The sequence below is a fragment of the Elephas maximus genome, chromosome 25 (assembly GCF_024166365.1).
Source record: "Elephas maximus indicus isolate mEleMax1 chromosome 25, mEleMax1 primary haplotype, whole genome shotgun sequence".
In the NCBI taxonomy this organism is placed as follows: Eukaryota; Metazoa; Chordata; class Mammalia; order Proboscidea; family Elephantidae; genus Elephas; species Elephas maximus.
The window spans coordinates 53,117,966-53,142,429 of NC_064843.1; the positions used below are offsets into that span (position 1 = coordinate 53,117,966).

At 37.4% G+C, this 24,464-nt stretch overlaps 1 protein-coding gene across 14 annotated transcripts in view; it reads right to left on the reverse strand.

The window, feature by feature from the left end:
* TASP1 (taspase 1) overlaps positions 1-24,464 on the reverse strand; it is a 353,923-nt gene that overhangs the window by 251,076 nt on the left and 78,383 nt on the right. For all 14 annotated transcript variants that reach the window (XR_007515372.1, XR_007515370.1, XR_007515371.1 and 11 more), the window contains one exon: positions 21,973-22,057. Coding sequence is in view for 11 of the 14 variants with exons in the window: in XM_049868965.1 (XP_049724922.1) it covers positions 21,973-22,057 (85 nt within the window). In the remaining 3 variants the exon portion in view is untranslated. The remainder of the gene's footprint in view (positions 1-21,972; positions 22,058-24,464) is intronic.

Sequence of the window (24,464 nt, forward strand, 5' to 3'; positions counted from 1 at the left end):
ACCAGCCACTGAGATCCTTGTAAAACACAAGTCAAAAAACGATAATCCCTATCTCAAGCCCTGGGAAACTTCTTGTGCGGATGCTAGTGTAAAAACTAGTCTTCACGAAAATCTACATGCCTCCACATGACATGATCCTATCCGCCCCCTTCCCCATCATATCTCTTATTCCTCTGGCCCTTGCACATTCTACCCCAACCTCCTGTAACCCACCACTGCCGTCGAGTCGATTCCGACTCATAGCAACCCTATAGGACAGAGAAGAACTGCCCAGTAGAGTTTCCAAGGAGCGCCTGGAGGATTTGAACTGCCAGCCTCCTGCAGTACCACAAAAATGTCAAGCGGGCATCACAAACATGACTTCATCCTGACTGTTCCCTCTGCCTGGAAGCTCTGTTTCTCAAATGGCTAATTTCCTCATCTGTTCAAACATCCCTCCTTAATGTGGTCTATTTAACACAGCACCTAGACACACTGCACTTCTACTCCCAATATTCTCAATCCTCCTTATTCTGCTCTTTTTTCATTTTTTTACCATCGAATACACTATATAATTTACTGGTTATATCTGTTTACTTCTGCCTCCCTCAAATAAACTGAAAGCTTCGTGAGGGCTGCAATCTTGGTTTTTTTTATTGTTATATCACAAGCATTTAGAATAGTGCCTGAAGCATGTTGTTGTTGTTAGGTGCCCATGAGTCACCAACAGAACAAAACACTGCTTGGTCAGGCACCATTCTCATAATCATTGTTATGCCCATTGTTGTATCCATGTGTCAACCCATCTCATTGAGGATCTTCCTCTTTTCTGCTGACCCTCTACTTTACCAAGCATGATGTCCTTCTCCTCCAGGGACTGATCCCTCCTGATAACATGTCCAAAGGATGTGAGATAAAGTTTCGCTATCCTTGCGAGAGGAGTATTCTAGATGTACTTCTTTTGAGGCAGATTTGCTCATTCTTTTGGTAGTCCATGGTATATTCAATATTCTTCAACAACACCACAATTCGTATGTATCAATTCTTCTTCAATCTTCCTTATGCGCTGTCCAGCTTTCACGTATATATGAGGTGACTGAAAATGCCACGGTTTGGGTCAAACACACTTTAGTCCTTAAAGTGACATCTTTGTTTTTAACACTTTAAAGAGGTCTTTGCAGCAGATTAACCCAATCCAATGCGTCCTTTGATTTCTTGACTGCCGCTTCCATGGGCATTGATTATGGACCCAAGTAAAATGAAATCCTTGACAACTTCAATCTTTTCTCTGTTTATCATGATGTTGCTCATTGATTCAGCTGTGAGGATTTTTGTGTTATGTTGAGGTTTAATCCATACTGAAGGCTGTATTTTTTTTTTTTTTGAAGGCTGTAGTCTTTGATCTTCATCAGTAAATGCTTCAAGTCCTCTTACTTTCAACAAGCAAGGTTGTGTCATCTGCAAAATGCAGGCTGTTAATGAATCTTCCTCCAATCCTAATGCCCTGTTCTTCTTCATATAGTTCAGTTTCTTGGATTATTTGCTCAGCATACAGACTTGAATAAGTATGGTAAAAGGATACAACCCTGACACACATCTTTTCTGACCTTAAATCACACCACAGTATACCCTTATTCTGTTCTAATGACTGCCTCTTGGTCTATGTACAGGTTCCTCACGAGCACAATTAAGTGCTCTGGAATTTCCATTCTTCACAGTGTTATCCACAATTTGTTATGATTTATACACTCGAATACATTTGCACAGTCAATACAACACAGGTACACATCTTTCTGGTGTTCTCTGTTTTCAGCCAGGATCCATCTGACAACAGCAATGATATCCCTCTTTCCATGTCCTCTTCTGAATCCAGCTTGTATTTTTGGCAGTTCCATGACGAGGTACTGCTGTAACCGCTTTTGAATGGTCTTCAGAAAAATTTTACTTGTGTTTGATATTAATGATATTGTTCGATTATTTCCACATTCCGATGGCTCACCTTTCTAGGGAATAGGCATAAGTATGGATCTCTTTCAGTTGGTTGGCCACGTGGCTGCCTTCTAAATTTCTTGGCATAGATGAGTGAGCGCTTCTAACAATGCATCCGTTTGTTGAAACATCTCAGTTGGTATTCAGTTAATTCCTGGAGCCCTGTTTTTCACCAATGTTTTCAGTGCAGCCTGGCCTTCTTCCTTCAATAGCATGGGTTCTTGATCATATGCTACTTCCTGAAATGACTGAATGTCAGCCAATTCTTTTTGTTACAGTGACTTTGTGTATTCCTTCCGTCTTCTTTTGATGTTTCCTGCGTCGTTCAGTATTTTGCCCATAGAATCTCTCACTATTGCAACTTGAGGCTTGAATTTTTTTCTTCAGTTCTTTCAGCTTGAGAAATGCCAAGCATGTTCTTCCCTTTTGGTTTTCTATCTCAAGGTCTTTGCACATGTCATTATAATCCTTCACTTTGTCTTCTCAAGCTGCCCTTTTAAGTCTTCTGTTCAGCTCTTCTGCTTCTTCATTTCTTCCTTTCACTTTAGCTGCTTGATGTCTGAGAGCAAGTTTCAGAGTCTCTCTGACATCCATCTTGGTCTTTTCTTTCTTTCCTGTCTTTTCAATGACCTCTTGCTTTCTTCATGTACGATGTTCTTGATGTTATTCCACAACTCCTCTGGTCTTCGGTCATTAGCATTCAATGCACTCAATCTATTCTTTAGATGGTCTCTAAACTCCGATGGGATATGTAAGTCCAAGGTAGTACTTTGGCTCCGGTGGACTTGTTCTGATTTTCTTCAACTTCAACTTGAACTTGCATAAGACCAATTGATGGTCTCTGTTCCACAGTTGGCCCCTGGCCTTGTTCTGACTAATGATATTGAGCTTTTCCATTGTCTCTTTCTATAGGTGTAGTCGATTTCATTTCTCTGTATTCCATATGGTGAGGCCCATGTATATAGTCACTGTTTATATTGTTGATAAAAAGGTATTTGCAATGAAGATGTCATTGGTCTTGCAAAATTCTATCATGTGATCTCCAGTGTCATTTCTATCACCAAGGCCGTATCTTCCAACTACAGATCCTTCTTCATTTTCAACTTTCTCATTCCAGTCATCAGTAATTATCGATGCATCCTTATTGCATGTTCAATCAATTTCAGACTGCAGAAACTGGTAAAAATCTTCAATTACTTCATCTGTGGCCTTAGTGGTTGGTGCATAAATTTGAATAATAGTTGTATTAACTGGTCTACCATGTAGGTGTATGGATATTGCCCTACCACTGGCAGCGCTGTACTTCAGGATAGATCTTTAAATGTCCTTTTTGACAACGCAATGCCATTCCTCTTCGTCATTCCAGGCATAGTAGATCATATGATTGTCCAATTCAAAAAGGCCAATACCATTCCATTTCAGCTCACTAATGCCTAGGATATAGATCTTTATAACTTCCATTTCATTTTTGACAATTTCCAATTTTCCCTGGAAACCCCATGGGGCAGTTCTACTCTGTCCTATAGGATCATTATGAGTCAGGATCAACTCAATGGCAACAGGTTTCTCCAATTTTCCTAAATTCATACTTCATACATTCCATGTTCTGATTATTAATGGATGTTTGCAGCTGTTTCTTCTCATTTTGAGTCATGCAAATGAAAGTTTTGAAAGCTTGATTCCGCCCACGTCATTAAGGTCGACTCTACTTTGAGAAGGCAGTTCTTCCCCAGTCATATTTTGAATGCCTTCCAACCTGAGGGGCTCACCTTCTGGAGCTATATCAAACAACATCCCCGTGCTATTCATAAGGTTTTCACTCACTAATTTTTTTTTTTTTTTTCAGAAGTAGAGCACCAGATCCTTCTTCCTAATCTGTCTTAGCATGGAAGGTCAGCTGAAACCTGTCTACCAAGGATGACTCCCTTGGTATTTAAATACCAGTGGCATAGCTTTCAGCATCACAAAAACACGTAAGTTACCACAGTATGACAAACTGACAGATGCTTGTGGGCCTGAACCATAACAAACATTAAATAAATATTGGCAAGATATTAAACAAAGTGAACTGGGGATTAAACTTCCCTGGATTAAAAAAACAGTATTTTCCATAAAAAAAAAAAAAAAAAATGTTATACCTACCCTTAATTTACATTAAAGTAGATCTACAGTGTTATAAAACAAACAGCAACAACACTTTAGGAAGATCAGCACTGAGGTAGGGTGATTAAAACCTTCAATAAGGTGAGCTGCAAATGTTGTAAGGAATACTAGCAGAGCACAGAGGCCCAAAATGGGCTACCCAGGAAAATAGTGATGTGAATAACAATCTTATGAATGGAAGCCACTCATTTTTCAGAGAATTATGACTCTAAAATCAGTCTAAAAATGGTGTAATTCAGTGATTCAGAAAGCTCTCAAAGATTCTCAGGGACCCCAGTAATCAAAATACATTATTGAGGATGAGAAACATACAGGAGGATATAATTTTACGACCATCCTGACAGCTGCTTCATTGGACTTAAAAACTGATTTCTACATATTTCATCTATCACTTCTTTGTTCATCATAAAATATACAAAACTGGGTAGATACGAATTAGTAGCTGCTGATTATGTAAAGCTTACAGACACATAAAGTGCAAATAAAGGAGAACTTGCTGTATTTGGAATTAACAAATAACAACTAAATATAAATAGTAAGAACTTGATTCTTTTTTAAAATTTAGATTAAAAAATTTTTTCAAGCATATACAACAGTATCATCATGTATAAAATGTATCAATGCCCTGCTTCAACAATTACTAGCACATTGCCAGCCTCACTCATTTATGCCCCTAACCCAGATTAGTTGGAAACAAATCTCAGGCACCACATAAGTTCAAATACATTTTAGTGTGCATCTCAAAAAATGAATCTTTGAAAAACATAACCACAATTGATATCTAAAGAAAATTAACATAAATCCTTGAACCAAAAAGTACCCAATATTCACACTTTCCTGCTTGTCTCCTAAATTTTTTTCCTATTATTTTGGTTTTTTAATTGTTTGGTTGAATCTGAATACAACTGAGGTCTATACATTCTGATTAACTAATAGGTCTCTTAAGTTTCTTTTAATCTTTAGGTTTTTAATTTTTCTTTTCATATACATACAACAAAAGCACTATAAATTTTAGTAAATTTATGAAACATAATAGATCAAATAGGATTTTAAAATAAACACTGTAAAAAAATTAATTTGCCTCTCAAAAAATCCTAGCGTCTAGGGAGCACCTTAACTTTCATTCATGTGAAACATAAAACAGCAATGCTTATCTAGTTTTCCCTTTTTCATCAAAGGAAACAAAATTTCTAAGAATTATAACTTTTAGATTTTGGGTCAGAAAATTATTTCTGTAAAGATCCACACAGTAAATATTTTAGACTCTGCAAGTCAGACTTTCCTCTGTTCCAACAACTCAATTTGGCTTTTGCAGTGCACAAGCAGCCATAGAATATATGTAAACAAATGGGCATCAGTATGTTCCAATAAAGCTTTACTTACGAAATCATACAGCAGGCTAGATTTGGCTGACAGGTTGTAGTTTGCCAACCCCTGTTCTAGATGCTAGTGGTTATCAAAGTTGCACCCTATCATAATGAAGGAAAAAAGAGAAGATGGAGTGGTACTTTTATAGTAAAAATAAAGAAACTTCTGGAGTATGAAACAATTGACAATAATAGTTGCACCAAGCTTATGAAATTATCAAATATTTTATGCAAATAACGTGCACCTTCTATGTTTGTTTGCCAACAGCTCCCTCCCACCCCCACGAGGTATTTTCATAAGCACTGCTACGCCAAATTTTTTCACGTTGCTGTAAAAAAAAATTAGCATAGTGTACTTATAAAAATACCTTGCAGGGGGAGGGTGTGGTTGGCAAGCAAAGGTAGAAGGTGCGCATTATTTGCGTAAAAACAGGGTAGTCTAACTAAATACAATATTTAAACAGTGCAATATCATGGTGGCTATAACCAGAAAGTTAAAATATTGAAAATTTTTGGCTAATACAAGCACCAAGGGAATGAACCACTCTACCTAGATGACACAGTTCAGGGGAGTTGAGGCTCTTCTCAGCAAAACAACAAAAGTTTATAAATTCTAACCATTTTAGATAGAGCTCAAACAGGTATACCCCTTGCCTTTCACCTACAGATAAATGAACCTTCTGTTTAAAGGCTTCTCAGAAAACACCCATTATATGTAATGCCTTATTAACCCCATAGATCTGCCTACCTCTTCAACAGATGACACCAGAGAGCCATGGTTTTTAAGTTCTTCCATCTGCCTTTGATACTCTATCTGCCTCAATGCATTGCACACAAGAAATAAGCCATAAATAGTTGCTGAATGAATCAATGAATGGATAAGTAAGTGAATAACTGAATGGGTATAAACAGTTACTTATCACTATTTTAAAAGAATCTTTCCCTCCACCACCCGTCTGGCAGTTTGTCATACTGTGGTAGCTCATATGCTGCTACAATCCTGGAAGCTATGCTACCAGTATTTCAAAATACCAGCATGATCGCCAGTGGTGGACAGGTTTCAGGGGACCTTCCAAACTAAGACAGACTAGGAAGAAAGGCCTAGCAATCTACTTCTGGAAAGTCAGTCACTGAAAACCTTATGGATCACAAGAGCATATTGCCCAATATGGTGCTGGAAGATGAAACCCCTACGTTAGAAGACACTACACAATAGTCGCAATATGGACTCAAACATGCCAACGATCATGAAGATGGCACAGGACAAAGCAACATTTTGTTCTGTTGTACACAGGGCTGCCATGAGTTACAGCTGACTCAATGGCAACTAACAACAACCACCCTCCTCTTACTTCTAATCTGCTAATTCTAATGTGTTATGGAAGGCTCCCTACATTTCTAACAGCATGACCTTGGGCAAGTCCAGTACTCAGTTTATTTATCTTCAAAATGCATGTCATCATCCTAAGACACTGCATAATTTTTATAAGAAAATGCACGCAAACCGTTTTAAAGCAGTGCCTATCATAGTATACAGCCACAATAAATGTTAGTTATTATCATTATCGGAGCCCTGGTGGCACAGTGGTTAAAAGTTCAGCTGCTAACCAAAAGGTTTTAAGTCTGAATCCACCAACCGCTCCTTGCAAACCCTTTGTCCTGTAGGGTCACTATGAGTCAGAACTGACTCAATGGCAACAAAGTTTTGTTATTATCATTATTAGAAATTAGTTAACTGGACATATTAAGAATATGTGTACCTAAAGCAACGCAACGGCAGTGGGTTTTTGTACCTAAGTTCTAAGTAAAAACACAATAAATTCAGTTATGTTGATTTAGAGTAATCAGGAATTTTTTCTTAATTACTTCAGATATATGATGAATTTCTAGGCATATGAAAGATTTCCATATCCAGACAAGATGGGGTAACAGGGTACAAATTTACCCTCTCACCTGAACCAAAGAAAATAAGGAAGCAAAATATAAAAAACAAGAGTTTCAGACATTAGACATCAGGCAACATAAAACAGGAACCCTTGTGAAAAAGGAAACAAAGTAAATTTTTACTGTCCCAGCTTACTGCCTAGAGAGTTTCCAGGCCACAACACTGAAAAGCGGAATACAGGCAGAGCAGAGCAGTCTCTCTGAGTTAAAAAAGACAGATCTGGGCATCAGGAGAGGCCAAAATAGCCACAGTTCACAGGGCAGAGTGCCACAGAGCCTCAGAGAGGACTCCTAGACCTGCACGGGAGTCCCCTGCAGTCTTCAGCAGAGTAGTAATTAGGCTCACAGGAGAGAGGAAATTACCTAAAGCCTGGGAAAGAAAACGCAAAAGTTTTAGAAGGAACAATCCCCGAACTGACAAATGGCCAGGAACAATTCCTACTGCCACCAATCAAAGTGAAAAACCTCATTCTAAGTGCATATGTTACTGTACTCAGGAGGGGTTTGCTTCAACAGTAAGGCAAAATAAGGCCAAGGCTAAATGCCTCTCAAGTGCAATGTAACAAAGTTTAAAGCAAGGCCTGAAAGGATAAAACTGTTTCTTTAACTTAACCACATCCTGGAAGAAAGCTCACAAATGTTTATAAAAACATAAAAAGATGCAGCATCCACTATGGTAAAATTTACAATGTCTGCAATCTAACAGAAAGTTATCGGGCATGCAAAGAAGAAGAAAAATATAACCTATAACCTATAGTAAAGAGAAAATCATTCAATCAAAAAATAACTCACTGATCATAACAGAGTTAAGCTAGAAATGAATAGAAAAAAAAAATTGGAAACACCTGAACATATGGAAATTAAACAACACACTATTAAACCACCACTGGGCCAAGGAAGAAATCAAAAGAGAAATCACAAATTTCCTAGTGTTAAATGAAAATAAAAGCACAACATAGCAAAACTTACGGGATGAACTGAAGGCAGTACTCAGAGGGAAACTTGTAACAATAAATGCTTACATGAAGAAAGAAGAAAGACCTCAAATCAACAGCCTAACTCAACAACTTCAGAAACTAGAATGAGAATAGCAAACTAAGACTAAAACGACCAGAAAAAAGAAATAACGAAGATCACAGCAGAAATAAATAAAATTGAAAATAGAATCGATAAAATAAGAACTTGGTTTTATGAAAAGATCAATAAAAGTAGAAAAACTTTTAGCTAGACTGACAAAAGAAGAGATGCATATAACCAAAATAAAAAATGAAAGAGGGGACGTTACAACTGGCCCAACAGAAATAAGAGAATTAAGACGGAATATTATGAAAAACTGTCCAGCAACCAACTGGATAACCTAGATGAAATGGACAAATTTTTAGAAGCACACAACCTATAAAAACTAACTCAAGTAGAAATAGGGAGTCTCAAAAGATGAATAAAAAGTGAAGAGATCGAATCAGTGATCAAAAACCTCCCAAAAATAACAACAAAAAAAGTCCTGAACCAGATGGCTTCATTGGGGAATTCTACCAAACATTTAGAGAAGAACTGACAACGATATCGTTTAAACTCTTCCAAAAGATAGAGGAGGAAGAAATATACACTAATTCATTCGATGAAGCAAACATAACCCTGACACCCAAACCAAAGACACCACGAGAAAACTACAGACCAATATCTCTTAAGAATATAGATGTAAAAATCCTCAATAAAATACTAAAGAACAGAATCCAGCAGCATATCAAAAGAGTCATACACCATGACTAAGTGGAATTTACTCCAGGAATGTAAGGATAGTTCAACATTAGAAAATCAATCAACACAATACACCACATATATAGAACAACAACAACAAAAAGAACCACATGATCATCTCTATGGATGCAGAAAAAGTATTTGATAAAATCCAACAGCCTTTCTTGATGAAAACCCTAAAGAAGACTGAAATAGAAAAGAAATTCCCCAATATGATTCAGGGCATATATGAAAAGCCAACAACCAATATTATACTTAATGGAGAAAGACTGATAGCTTTTGCCTTGAAATAAAGAACAAGACAAGTGTGCCCACTCTCACCACTTCTATTCAATATTGTGTTCAATATATCTAGAGCAATACGACAAGAAAAAGAAAAGGTACCCATATTGGAAAAGAAGACGGAAAATTATTATTAAGATGTCAGTACTACCCAAAGCAATCTATAGATTCAACACAATCCTTATCAAAATTCCAATAGCCATCTTTACAGATATAGAAAAACCAATTCTCAACTTCTACATGGAATGGCGACAGGCCCTGAATAGCCAGAGCATTGTTGAAAGAGAATAACAAAGTAGGAGAACTCACATTTCCTGATTTTAAAACATACTCTACAGATACAGTAATCAAAACAGCCTGGTACTGGTCTAACAATAGATATGTAGAGCAATGAAAAAGACTTGAGAATCCAGAACTTAACGCATGCATCTATGGTCAACTGATTTTTGACAAGGGTGCTAAGCCCACTCAATGGGGAAAGAAGAGCCTCTTCAATTACATAGTGCTGAGAAAACTGGATTTCCACATGCAGAAAAATGAAGCAGGATCCATGCCTCACACCATACACAAAACAAATTCAAAATGGATTAAGGACCTAAGTGTACAAATTAAAACCATAAAATTCTTAGAAAAAAAGACAGGGACAATGCTGTCAGGCATAGCTTTCAACAGTGGATTATCTAAATAATAACAAAAGCACAAACAGTAAAAGACAAAATAAATAAATAGAACCTCATAAAAATTAAAATGTTTTGTTCATCAAAAAAAAAAGGCTTTATCAAAAAAGTTAAAAGACATCTTCAGAAACCATGTATACGACAAAAATCTAATAACCAAAATACATTAAAAAAAAAAACTTCTATAACAAAAAGACAAATACAGGCAGTCCCCAGGTTACAAACATCTGCCCTACAGAAAACCTATACTTAAGAACAGACTGCCATAAAGTCTATCATATTAAAAATTTGAGTTAAATTAATGGTTCATATAACAAATGTACACACTACGTTGTGACACGCATGAAAACACTGCGTGGTTTCAAAGTGTTTAAGAGTTTTATATTCATAGCCCCAAAACCCAGTGCTGTCGAGTCAATTCTGACTCATAGAGACCCTAAAGGACAGAGTAGAACTGCCCCATATAGTTTCCAAGGAGCACCTGGCAGATTCAAACTGACAACCTTTTGGTTAGCAGCTGTAGCACTTAACCACTATGCCACCAGGGTTTCCACTTTATATTCATAAAATAATAGAGAGGTAAAATAAACGCTATACACTAAGACAAATATTTGACTGACTGACACTAAATGAGAATCGTATGTACCTGTTCCAATTTATCTACAAATTCAACTTAAAGATAAACTTAGGAATGCATCTCGTTTGTAACCCAGGGATTGCCTGCAACCAAATTATAAATTAAGCGAATGACTTGAATAGACATCTCACCAAAGGGGACATTCAAATGGCCACCAAACACATGAAAGATGCTCACCATCATTAGCCATCAAAGAGATGCAAATCAAGATTCCATTTCACTTCTACTAGAATGGTTAAGATTTAAAAAAAATAATAATAATAACAAATGTTGGTAATGAGGTGAGGAAATTGGAACACTGGAACCCTTATCTATTGCTGGAAGGAGCCCTGATGGTGCAGTGGTTAGAGCACTAGGCTGCTAATGGAAAGGTCAGCAGTTCAAACGCACCAGCTGCTCCGTGGGTGAAAGATGTGACAGTCTGCGTCTATAAATATTTACAACCTTGGAAATCCTATGGGGCAGCTCTACTCTGTCCTATAGGGTCGCTATGAGTCAGAATCAACTCAGTGGCAGTGGGTTTGGTTTTGGTTACCCACTGCTGGTAGGAATGCAAAATGATACAGCCATTGTGGAAAACAGTGTGGCGGTTCCTCGAAAAACTAAGAAGAGAACTACCATATGATTCAGCAATTCTACTCCGAGGTATATTACCCAAAAAATTTGAAAAGAGAGACTTGAACGCCAGTGTTCACTGCAGCATTATTCACAGCAGCCAAAAGGTTGAAAACAGCCTAAATGCCTATCAACAAATGAATGAATAAAAAATATGCAGTACATACATACAACAGACCACCACCACTCAGCTGGTAAGAACTATCAAGTCTTGAAACATGATATAATATTAATGGAGCTTGAAGACATTACGCTGAGTGAAATATACCAACCATGAAAGGACAAATATTATATGAAAAGGCACTTACATAAAAAGACAAGAAAAGGTAAATGTATAGAAATTAAAGTTTATTAGTGGTTATCAGAGGTGGAGTGGGGAGGGGAGGGCTAATGGTAGTAAAAATTTCCCACTGATTAAGGGTAGGGTTGAATAGCCGATTACTGTAATTGCCGTCAAAAAGTTGTACACCTGTAAAAAGCTGAATTGGCAAAAGTCGTGTGATGGGCATATATACAGTAAAAAAAAAAAAAGGTAACTACCAAGGCTGCTTGTGTACAACCAAAAATCTCGTGGGATTTGGTTTCTTGGTTTAGATGTTTAGGGTCATGGTTTCATGGGACATTGCAGTTAATTGGCTGAATAACATGCTATTTGCTTCTGTTCTACCTCCTAGTTCATTGTGTAGTGCCTGGAGTCTCAAAAGGTTGCAACTGGCCATCCAAGGCACAACAATTGGTCTCTATTCACCTGGAGTAACAGAAAACAAGGAAAGTCAGGAACAGGAGGAGGATGCAGAATGCTTGGCTAATTGCCTCCATGAAGAACTGCTCCTTTTGACATAAGACCAGGAGAACTAGATGATGCCAGGCTACTACTACGGAACAATCTGATCACAGATTCTAAAGATGAATCCTGATTAAAGGTGGGAAAATGTAGAACAGAATTCCAAATTCTAATGGAATACAGATTTCCTGGAGCCATGCGGGTGGATAAACCCCTGGAACTATTGCCCTGTTATAATCGTTAAACCTTAAACCAAAAATAAACCCTGAAGCCTTTTCAAAACCAAACAACAGTTTAGCTTAACTAATAATGTCTGTTTGCTGGGCCTTGAGCATTGTGCTCTTAAAATCTATCTATGTGGGATCAAACTGACAACAGCAACTGGAAAGCTTAGAAAGGAAACTCAGGCAGCAGTGAGTTTATGTTAATGAGGGAGGAATAACTTAGAAAAGGGGAAAAGAATGGTTGCACAACTCAAAGAATGTAATCAATGTCACTGAATTGTACATGTAGAAATTGTTGAATTGGTTTATGTTCTGCTGTGTATATTCTCAGCAACCACAACAAAAATAAATTATTAAAAAAAATCAGTGAGCTATAGGACTACCACAAGAAGTTAAATATACATATAATTATAGTCCCCAAAGTAAGAAGGGTCATGAAAAATATTTGAAAAAATAATGGTCAATATTTTTCCAAATTTGAGGAAATATATATTCCTAAGTATCCAAGAAGCAAAATTAGCCCAAATGAAAAGATGTTTCAAGAAAACTGCAGACCAATATCATTCACAAATATAAATATAAAAATTTTTAATAAAATATTAGCAGGTTGAATTCAACAAGTATAAAAAGGAGAATACATCACGACCAAGTAGAATTTATTCCAGGAAAGTAATTACTGGTTTAACAGTCAAAAATCAATCAACGTTACAATATAAATTTTTTTAAAAACCCATTGCCGTCAAGTTGACCTCGACTCAAAATTATAAGATCATGTGAACAGATGCAGAAAAATATTTTACGAAGTATATAGCTATTTTTATTAAAAATTCTCAGCATCAGAGAGTCCTTGACGGTGCAGGAGGAAAGTGTGGCACAGAACTCAAATTCACGTAAAACGACCAGAATTAATGGTCTGACTGAGACCAAAGGAAACCTCAAAGCCATGGCCCCCGGATACTGTTAACCCAGACCTAAAACGATTCCCAAAGCCCACTCTTCAGACAAAGATTAGACTGGACTATAAAACATAAAATAATACTCGTGGAGAGTGTGCTTCTTAGTTCAAGCAGATACATGAGACTAAAAGGGCAGCTCCTGTCTGGAGGCAGGATGAGAAGGCAGAAAGGGACAGGAGCTGGTTGAATGGACACGGGAAACCCAGGGTGGAAAGGGGGAGTATGCTGTCACATTTTTATAGGGAATGCAACCAGGGTCACATATGTATTTAAATTTTTGTATGAGAAATTAGCTTCAGCTGTAAACTTTTACCTAAAGAAAAATTATAAAAAAAAAAAAAAAACTCTCAGCGCACTAGGAATAGAAGTCAATTTCCATAATGTGATAAAGGGCATCTATGATAAACCTTTTGTTTTTATGATAAACCTACATCAACCATCATACTTAATGGTGAAAGACTAAACACTTCCCCCTAAAGATCACAAACAAGGCAAAAATGTCCACCTTCACCACTTCTATTCAACATTGTAGTGGACGTTCTAGCCACTGCAATAAAGCAAGAAAAAGAAATTAAAAGAATGCAGATTGAAAAGGAAGAAGTAAAACTCTCTTTATTTGCAAAAAACATGATCATCCATGCAGAAAATTTTACAGAATCTGTAAAACAGTACTACACCCAACCCACCCAGCGCCGTGTGTACTAGAACAAATGAATTGAACAAGTTTTTAGGATAAAAGATCAGTAATAATTGATCATATTTCCATATACTGGCAATGAACAACTGGAAATTACCATTTTTAAATTAAAATTTTAAACATAACTGGTAAATTAACATTTACCATAGCATCAAAAAGTATCAAATACTTAGATATGAATAAGATGAAAGCTTTGTAAAACATGTATGCTAAAAATGCTAAAACATTAGTCAGAGAAGTTTAAAAAAGACATAAATGGATATATACATATGCTGTATTCATGGATCAGAAGACTCAATATTTTTAGATGTCAAATATGTAATACAACGTAATCCTTATCAAAATTCCAGAAGAGTGTTCATAAAAACTAACAAGCTGATTCCAAAATTCACATGGAAATGCGAAATATCTAAAACAGCCAAAACAACTGAAAATAAAGAATAAAACTGACGAATTATGTGTGTAAGAATATCAAAATAGCCAGTCCCAGCTAGGTATAGCATTAGTAATTGACATTATTTTACTGATGCACTGGCCATCACTTTTCCCATATATTTTTCCTTGTAAAACAATAAAATAATGCACATGTCCCCATTAATAATCACTTCATCTTGGTCCCCCCTGCCGCCTCTCCAGAGGTAACAAAGATGAGTTGGGTAACCAATTTTTTACATATATATATTCATGGAACATCAGAGTACTATATATTTGTAATAGTAAGACGGAATACATGGGAATGAGAAATGCTTAAGTTAAGGACACTTGTTATCTAGGGGCAGGGGCACAAATGAGGTCAGGGAGAAGGTGTGAGATAGTGGGAAAGCGGATGATGCAATTTGAAAGAGCTCAGGTAAAAGAACTTCAAATCTTTTGGTGATGTTTTATTTCCAAGCCTGGGTAGTAGAAACCAAGTGTTCACATATTATCTTGTAATTTTTTTCAAGACAATATAAACTGAACACATCATTCAGCAACCTGACTTTTTTTTTTTTAACTCTATATGTAGAAGACAACTGGGGAAGGGCTGCCTCCTCAAAGCAGAGTCAACCTTAATAACGTGGATGGAGTCAAGCTATCGGGACCTTCATTTGCTGATGTGGCATGACTCAGAATGAGAAGAAACAGCTGCAAACATCCATTAATAATCGGAACCTGGAATGTATGAAGGTATGAAACTAGGAAAATTGGAAGTCGTCAAAAATGAAATGGAACGCATAAACATCGATATCCTAGGCATTAGTGAGCTGAAATGAACTGGTATCGGCCATTTTGAATCATACAATCATATAGTCTACTATGCTGGGAATGACAACTTGAAGTGGAATGGTGCTGCATTCATCGTCAAAAAAGAATGTTTCAAAATCTATCCTGAAGTACAACGCTGTCAGTGATAGGATAATATCCATACGCCTACCAGGAAGACCAGTTAATATGACTGTTATTCAAATTTACGCACCAATCACTAGGGCCAAAGATGAAGAAATAGAAGATTTTTATCAGCTGCTACAGTCTGAAATTGATCGAACATGCAATCAAGATGCACTGATAATTACTGGCGATTGGAATGCAAAAGTTGGAAATGAAGAAGGATCAGTAGTTGGAAAATACAGCCTTGGTGACAGAAGCAATGCCGGAAATCGAATGATAGAATTTTGCAAGACCAACGACTTCTTCATTGCAAATACCTTCTTTGACCAACATAAAGAGTAACTATACACATGGACCCCGCCAGATGGAACACAAAGAAATCAAATTGACTGTATCTGTGGAAAGAGATGATGGAAAAGCTCAATATCATCAGGCAGAACAAGGCCAGGGGCCGACTGTGGAACAGACCATCAATTGCTCATATGCAAGTTCAAGGTGAAATCGAAGAAAATCAGAGCAAGTCCACGAGAGCCAAAATATGACCTTGAGTATATCCCACCTGAATTTAGAGACCATCTCAAGAATAGATTTTACACATTGAACACTAGTGACCGAAGACCAGACGAGTTGTGGAATGACATAGAGGACATCATCCATGAAGCAAGAGGTCACTGAAAAGACAGGAAAGAAAGACCTAGATGGATGTCAGAGGAGACTCTGAAACTTGCTCTTGAGTGTCATGCAGCTAAAGCTAAAAGAAGAATTGATGAAAAGAACTAAACAGAAGATTTCAAAGGGCCTCTCGAGAAGACAAAGTATTATAATGACATGTGCAAAGAGCTGAAGATGGAAAACCAAAAGGGAAGAACACGTTCAGCGTTTCTCAAGCTGAAAGAACTGGAGAAAAAATTCAAGCCTCAAGTTGCAATAGTGAAGGATTCCATGGGGAAAATATTAAATGACGCAGGAAGCATCAAAAGAAGACGGAAGGAATACACAGAGTCATTATACCAAAAAGAATTAGTAGATATTCAACCATTTCAAGAGGTGGCATATGATCAAGAACCAATGGTACTCAAGGAAGAAGTCCAAGCTGCTCTGAAGACACTGGCAAAAAACAAGGCTCCAGAAATTGATGGAATATCAACTGAGATGTTTCAACAAACAGATGCAGCGCTGGAGGTGCTCACTCGTCTATGCCAAGAAATATGGAAGACAGCTTCCTGGCCAACTGACTGGAAGAGATCCATATTTATGCCTATTCCCAAGAAAGGTGATCCAACCGAATGTGGAAATTATAGAACAATATCGTTAATATCACAAGCAAGCAAAATTTTGCTGAAGATCATTCAAAAACGGCTGCAGCCATATATCGACAGGGAACTGCCAGAAATTCAGGCTGGTTTCAGAAGAGGACGTGGAACCAGGGATATCATTGCTGATATCAGATGGATCCTGGCTGAAAGCAGAGAATACCAGAAGGATGTTTACATGTGTTTTATTGACTATGCAGAAGCATTTGACTGTGTGGATCATAACAAATTATGGATAACACTGCAAAGAATGGGAATTCCAGAACACTTAATTGTGCTCATGAGGAACCTTTACATGGATCAAGAGGCAGTTGTTCGGACAGAACAAGGGGATACTGACTGGTTTGAAGTTAGGAAAGGTGTGCATCAGGGTTGCATTCTTTCACCATACCTATTTAATCTGCATGCTGAACAAATAATCCGAGAAGGTGGACTATATGAAGAAGAACGGGCCATCAGGATTGGAGGAAGACTCATTAACAACCTGCTTTATGCAGATGACACAACCTTGCTTCCTGAAAGTGAAGAGGACTTGAAGCACTTACTAATGAAGATCAAAGACCACAGCCTTCAGTACAGATTACACCTCAACATAAAGAAAACAAAAATCCTCACAACTAGACCAATGAGCAACATCATGGTAAATGGAGAAAAGATTGAAGTTGTCAAGGATTTCATTTTACTTGGATCCACAATCAACATCCATGGAAACAGCAGTCAAGAAATCAAAAGACGCATTGCATTGTGCAAACCTGCTGCAAAGGACCTCTTCAAAGTGTTGAAGAGCAAAGATGTCACCCTGAAGACTAAGGTGCGCCTGACCCAAGCCATGGTATTTTCAATCGCATCATATGCATGTGAAAGCTAGACAATGAATAAGGAAGACTGAAGAAGAACTGACGCCTCTGAATTGTGGTGTTGGCGAAGAATATCAAATATACCATGGACTGCCAAAAGAACGAACAAATCTGTCTCGGAAGAAGTACAACCAGAATGCTCCTTAGAAGCAAAGACGACAATACTACATCTTACACACTTTGGACATTTTGTCAGGAGGGACCAGTCCCTGGAGAAGGACATCGTGCTTGGTAAAGTACAGGGTCAGCGAAGAAGAGGAAGATCCTCAATGAGATGGATTGACACAGTGACTACAACCATGGGCTCAAGCATAATAATGACTGTGGCCATGGCACTGGACCGGGCAGTGTTTTGTTCTGTAGTACACAGGGTTGCTATGAGTCGGAACCAACTCGACGGCACCTAACAACAAAAATATGGAAAAATCTACCCATGTTACTGGGGTGACACTGGTTCAATTCCTGGCCAATGCACCTCATGCGCAGCCACAACCCATCTGTTACGGTGATTTGTGTGTTGCTGGGATGCTGAACAGATTTCAGAAGAGCTTCCAGACTAAGACAGGCTAGGGAAAAAGGCTTGGCAACCTACTTCCAAAATTAGTCACTGAAAACCCAATGGATAACAATGATCCAACCCACAACTGATCATGAGGATGGCAGAGGACCAGGCAGCATTTTGTTCCTTTGTGCACGGGGTCACCATGCGTTGGGAACAACTCAATGGCAGCTAACAACAATATCTAATTAAATGGTGAAAGAGTCCCCCTAAGATCAGAAACAAGATAAGAATGCCTGTTTTCACCATTGCTATTCAATATTATGCTGCAAGTTCTACCCAGAGCAATTAGGAAAGAAAAGGTATCTAAATCAGAAAGGAAGAAATAAAACCATCAGTATTTTCAGATATAGATCCTACATAGAGAAAATCCTAAAGAATCCATACAAAAGCTACTAGAGCTAATAAATGAATTCAACAAAGTTGCAGGGTTCAAAGTTAGCACACACAAATCTTGTGTTTCTATACACCAGCAATGAACAAGCTGAAAAGGAAATTAAAAAAAAAAAAAATTCCATTTACAATAACATCTAAAAGAATAAGGTATGTAGGAATAAACTGAACCAGGGAGATGAAAACTTGTAGACTGAAAACTACAAAACATTGCAGAAACTAAAGAAAACCTAAATAAACAGAAAAGCAACCCAAGCTCATGTTTTGGAAATTTTAAGAACCTGAAGATGTCAATATTACCCAAAGTGATCTACATATTCAACATAATTCCTATCAAAACTCCAACAGCCTTTTTTGTAGAAATGGAAAAGTCAATCCTCAATTTTATATAGAATTGCAAGGGGTCCAAAACAGCCAATGAAATCTCAAAAAAGAAGACCAATGTAGGAGGACCCTCACATTTCTCAATATCAAAAATGGACTATAAAGCTATAATAATAAAACAGTCTAGTAATGGTATAAGAATCGACATACAGACCAAAATAACAGAATTGAGAGTTCAAAAGTAATCCAATCCGTCTATGGTCAATTGATTTTGAACACGGGTGCCAAGTCCATTCAATAGGAAAAGAACTGTCTCCTCAATAACTGGTGCTGGCACAACAGGCCCTTCTGCAAAAGAAGACCATCGGACTCATACCTCACACCATATAGTAAAACGAATTCAAAATCAGTCAACAACCAAATATAAGAACGAAAACCACAAAACTCTTATAAGAAAACATAGGGGTAAAGCTTCAGAACCTAGTTTTCAACAATGGCTTCCTAGATATGACACAAAACCATGAACAACAAATTAAAAAACAGACAAGTAGGGCTTCATCAAAATAAAAAACTTTTGTGAATCAAAGAGCTTTATCAAGAAAGTAAAGAGACAGCCTGCAGAATACAAGGAAATATATAGGAACCATATACTGTATCTGATAAGGGCTTAATACCCAGAACATGTAAAGAACACTAAAAGTCAACAATAAAAAGACAATCCAATTTTAAAAAGAGCAAAGGACTTGAACCAACATTTCTCGAAAGAAGATATATGAATGCCCTCCCCCAAAACAAAGTACATGAAAAGACGCTCAACATCATTAGCCTCATTAGTCATCAGGGAAATGCAAACCAAAACCACAATGAGATACCATTTCACTTTGACTAAGATAGCTATCCACCACCCATCTGTCAGCCGGTCATACTTTGGTGGCTTGTGTGTTGCTATAATGCCACCGGTATTGCAAATACCAGCAGGGTCACCCATGGTGGACAAGTTTCAGCAGAGCTTCCAGACTAAGACAGACTAGGAGGAAAGGCCTAAAACTCTACTTTTGAAAATCAGCCAATGAAGACCCTATGGATCACCACATAATATTATCCAACATAAGTGCTAAAAGATGAGCCCCATAAATTGGAAGGCACTCAAAGCGCAGAGTGGCCACAACAATGGACTCAGGTACACCAACAACTGTGAAGATGGCACAAGAGTTTATTCAGTTGTACATAGAGTTGCCATGAGTCGATGCCAACTCCACTGCAACTAACAATAACAACAGTGAAATTAAGATGGTTATTATCAAAAAAAAAAACTATAAACAACAGGTGTTAGCAAGTATCTGCAGTAACTGGAACCCTCATTCATTGTTAATGAGAATGCAAAAGGGTGCAGCTACTGTAGAAAGCAGTTTGGCGGTTCCTCAAAGTTAAACACAGAGTCATCCTAAAACCCACCAAAACTCTGGCGGTTCCTCAAAGTTAAACACAGAATTATCATATGACCCAGCAATTCCACTCCTATGTATATACCCAAAATAACCCAAAGCAGGGACTCGGTCAGATACTTGTACACTAATATTCATTGCAGGATTATTCGCAATAGCCAAAAAGTGTATCAACCCATTAACAGATGAATGGATAAACAAAATGTGATACATATATACAAATGGAGTGTTATTTGGTAATTAAGAGAAATAAATTTCTGATACATACTATCACATAGAATAACTTCGAAAACATTATGTTGAGTGAAATAAGTCAGAAACCAAAGGACAAATATTGTATGATCCCATTCATATGAAATGTCTAGAATAGGTAAATGCATAGAGACAAAAGCTTATTAACGGTTACCAAGGGCTTAGGGAGAGGGAAGAGAAGTCATTGATTAAAGGCAGTGCGTTTGTTTTGGGGTAATGAAAAACTTCTGGAGATGGATGGTGGTGATGGTTATACAATATGCTGAATGTTATTAATGTCACTTAATTGTAGACTTAAAAAGATTAAAAAGGCAAACGTTTTGTTATATATATTTTAACCACAATAAAATTAAAAAGGAAAAAAGCAAGTAACAGAAAACATATAATATTAAAAATTAATTTCTTCTGGAATTTTTTATAATTGACCCTTCTAGTACCACAATTAAACTGAGAGATACATGATTAAAAAGAGATCTTAAATTTATTTGCATAAACAGTTTTATGATTTTTCAAAACTATAAAAATTTACTATGACTTCAAAATATAACAGAACCAAACAATGTGATGCCTATAGTACTGCTCTCACCACTTTCAGCACAGAATATTAACCCACCTTTCATGGCCAGGAATGCTGAACGCAGACTGAGTATGAGGTGGTGTTAAGGCATATTTGCCAATACTGTTAGCATACTAATGGTATGGTGGTTATGTTTCGAAAAAATTAAGATATTTATAAAACTATTTAGGGATATACAGTGCCTAAAATTTGCTTTAAAATACTGTAGGAAAAAAATTGGGACATATGAGATAGATGAAGGGCAAAAACGTTGTTAATAACTGGATCTGGATGGCAGGTCCATAAGGGCTTTCTACAATGTTCTCTCTACTTTTATATATATTTAAAAAGTTCAAAGTATTCTTTTAAGAGAAAATTGTATGTTAATGCTGGAGGAAAAAATGTAATCTTAACTTCACAATGTGTTTCTCCAAAAGAGAAAAATTACTTTTATTCTACAAACTTGTCAAAATTAAAAATGAGTTTAGGCTCTGGACTCCAACGTATAAGATACTTCTAAAGTTCCGTAATCAAAACATCACAACTGAGCATTTAGGAAAAGCAAAAACATCTCTATAATTAATGACAAAAATAAAAATTAACCCTGATCTCCTTTCTACTTTAACCCGTAATATCCTATTCCATTCAGAGTTTCATCAAGCGTACAAAATATTCCACGTTCAGAGAACAAAGTGCGTCTTCCCCTCAGAGGCATGCTACTGCTGGGTGTGTAACCAACAGCATCAGCCTTCTGTAGATGAGAACAGGCTTCAGACATCGCATGCACTAAGGACCAAGGATCCAGGGAAAGTCGGGCAGGACAAAGTAGTTACCAGGGAGGAATTCTGCCAGCTGAGAGTTTGCCCTTCTGCCCCTCACACAGAAGTCTGTTCGCAACTGAGACTGGATTCTTGATGCCTATAAAATAAGCGGAAAATAAAGTCAGAAAAATACCTTTATGTGTCCCACTTCGTTTTGTTGTTGTTTCAGCAAATTAAATTTAAAATATCTTGGAAAATTCTTTTTCAAAACATTTAATATATTAATGATAATCCTTTATTACCGTGAACAGTGAGATTCAAATGAACGAATTTACAAATACCTAATAGACGCAAGAGAACAAACACAAAATATACTCTTTTCTTGCGTGCTACAGCAGCAAAAACTGAATTTGAAATGCTACATATTTAACGTGGAGTCCCTAGATGGTAGAAATGGTTAACAAGCCCAGCTGCTAACCAAAAGGTCAGAACTTTGAGTCCACCCAGAGATGCCTCAGAAGGAAGTCTGGCAATCTACTTTTAAAAAATCAGCCATTGAAAGCCCCATGGAGAACAGTCCTATTCTGACACACGTGGAGTTGCCATGAGTCACGTCAGTCAGAGTCAACTCGACTGCACTGGTTTACATACATAATTAATGTAGGTACCTTTTTTAATAGATTTCAAAATGGAAGAGAAAAAATAAACTGAAAATATGGCACTCTTCTACTATTAAAACTAAATAAATGCCCAGGCATTTCCTTGACCACAAAACCATGAATCTCCCCTAAAAAACAAACATGTTGAAGAGAAAAATCAAGGGGGAAAAAGAGGACAAAAATGGTGCTTCAAATTGGAGCATGGGTAGAGAGACGACATCAAGTATGTACAAGATTATAACCTAAAACATGGTTCCTGTGCACATCCTCTGATTGCTGCCGACAGACAAACAGTAAGAAGTGAGACAAGGGTCTATTCGGGAAAAAAGGAACGATAAGACAGAAAATATTAGTGTGAGAAACATCATAAGGATGACAGTCAACAACAATAAGGATGATGATAATGACAGAAGACAGTGACAGTGACTTAGTACCTAATATGTGCAGGGCTCTGCGCCAAACCCTTAAATGTATCATATTATTTCATTGTTCCCTCAACTCTATCATATGCTCTATGGACTCTGTTTGATTAATGAGGAAACAGATGCACAGAGAAGTTACCTCCTCAAAATAACAGAACTGAGATTTTAACAGACACAGCTAATATCAAAGATGATACCCTTAACCACCAACTTATGGATACCTCTCAGGAAACTATTAATACAAAGAAATATCAACAATGGTATAAAAAAAAAAATAATAATAATAATGGTATAAAAAGAGACTACAAAAACTCAAACTAAAGCCAACAGATTGATTTAAATTGGAGAAATGTAAATACCAAAAACTATGACACACACACACACAAAAATTATGAAATACCCAAAGAAGGGGAAAGCACACACGTGGTAGTTCTTAGAAGATAATTTATTTCTGGATATGATGATTCCACATTGGAAAGACATTTATAATTGCCAAATTAACTTATCAATTCAAATCTATAAATTGTCAATCAAAAGTTCAAAGGGATTTCTATGAAATATGATAAGCTGATTCTGAAATCCACCCAGAAGAGAAAGCATTGAAAATGGGATTTACTGTACAATTTGTATTAAAGCTACTGTTATTCAAAGAATGTTGTTTAGGTACAAAATAGACAAAGATACCAATGCAAAAGAATCAAGCTAACATTCAGAAACAGACACGTGAATTTAAGTATTTAATAATATGATAAATAAAAAATAGCACATCAAATAAGTGGGAAAAGGCTAGATTATTTATGAAAGGCAGGAAGAACTCAGAGTAAAAGGCATGGGACTTGGACTATTCCATAGCTGTACCGATGATCACCTTACTGCTTCTCAGTTAAAATTCATCCCTCACTGCCTGATCTGTGGACATGGAGACGGGTCCTTGAATAACGTTCCCTCCCAAGCTGGCACCGTGTTCAGTTATGTCAGTAGAGGGCACTGGAGACACACTGCAGGAGGAAGGGGTAGCTTGTTCACCATTCTCCTGGAAAGCATGGTTTTCTTTCCACTGTTTAGCCCACATGGTACTCTCCAGTGCTAAGCGTCTCCAGTGTGATGCTCTCTCTAGTTCTCAACTCAAACAGCAGCAGCGTTAACTGAGGGCCTCCAACAGCATGGGACTGTGCGCCAACCCAGTCCACTGCTCTCCATACCCCTTCCTCAGTGCTACAGGCACACATAGCAAGTGTACCGTGAGGCTGGCCATCTTGCGAGCCAAAAACCCAACCTTTATGCTGCACTCTGAAGGTTTAATCCCCACAGTCCTCCTGACTGCTGTGTGCCTGTCTGGCCAGCTGTGCCTGCCTGTGCCCCAGAGGATTGCTCCTGCTTATACAACGACTATGGACCAGCCCTGGCCTGGATAACCCAGCAACTTCTCGACCATACAGTGGGCAGCAGCCTCACCTTCTTCAAACAAGTTTTAACCTCCTCC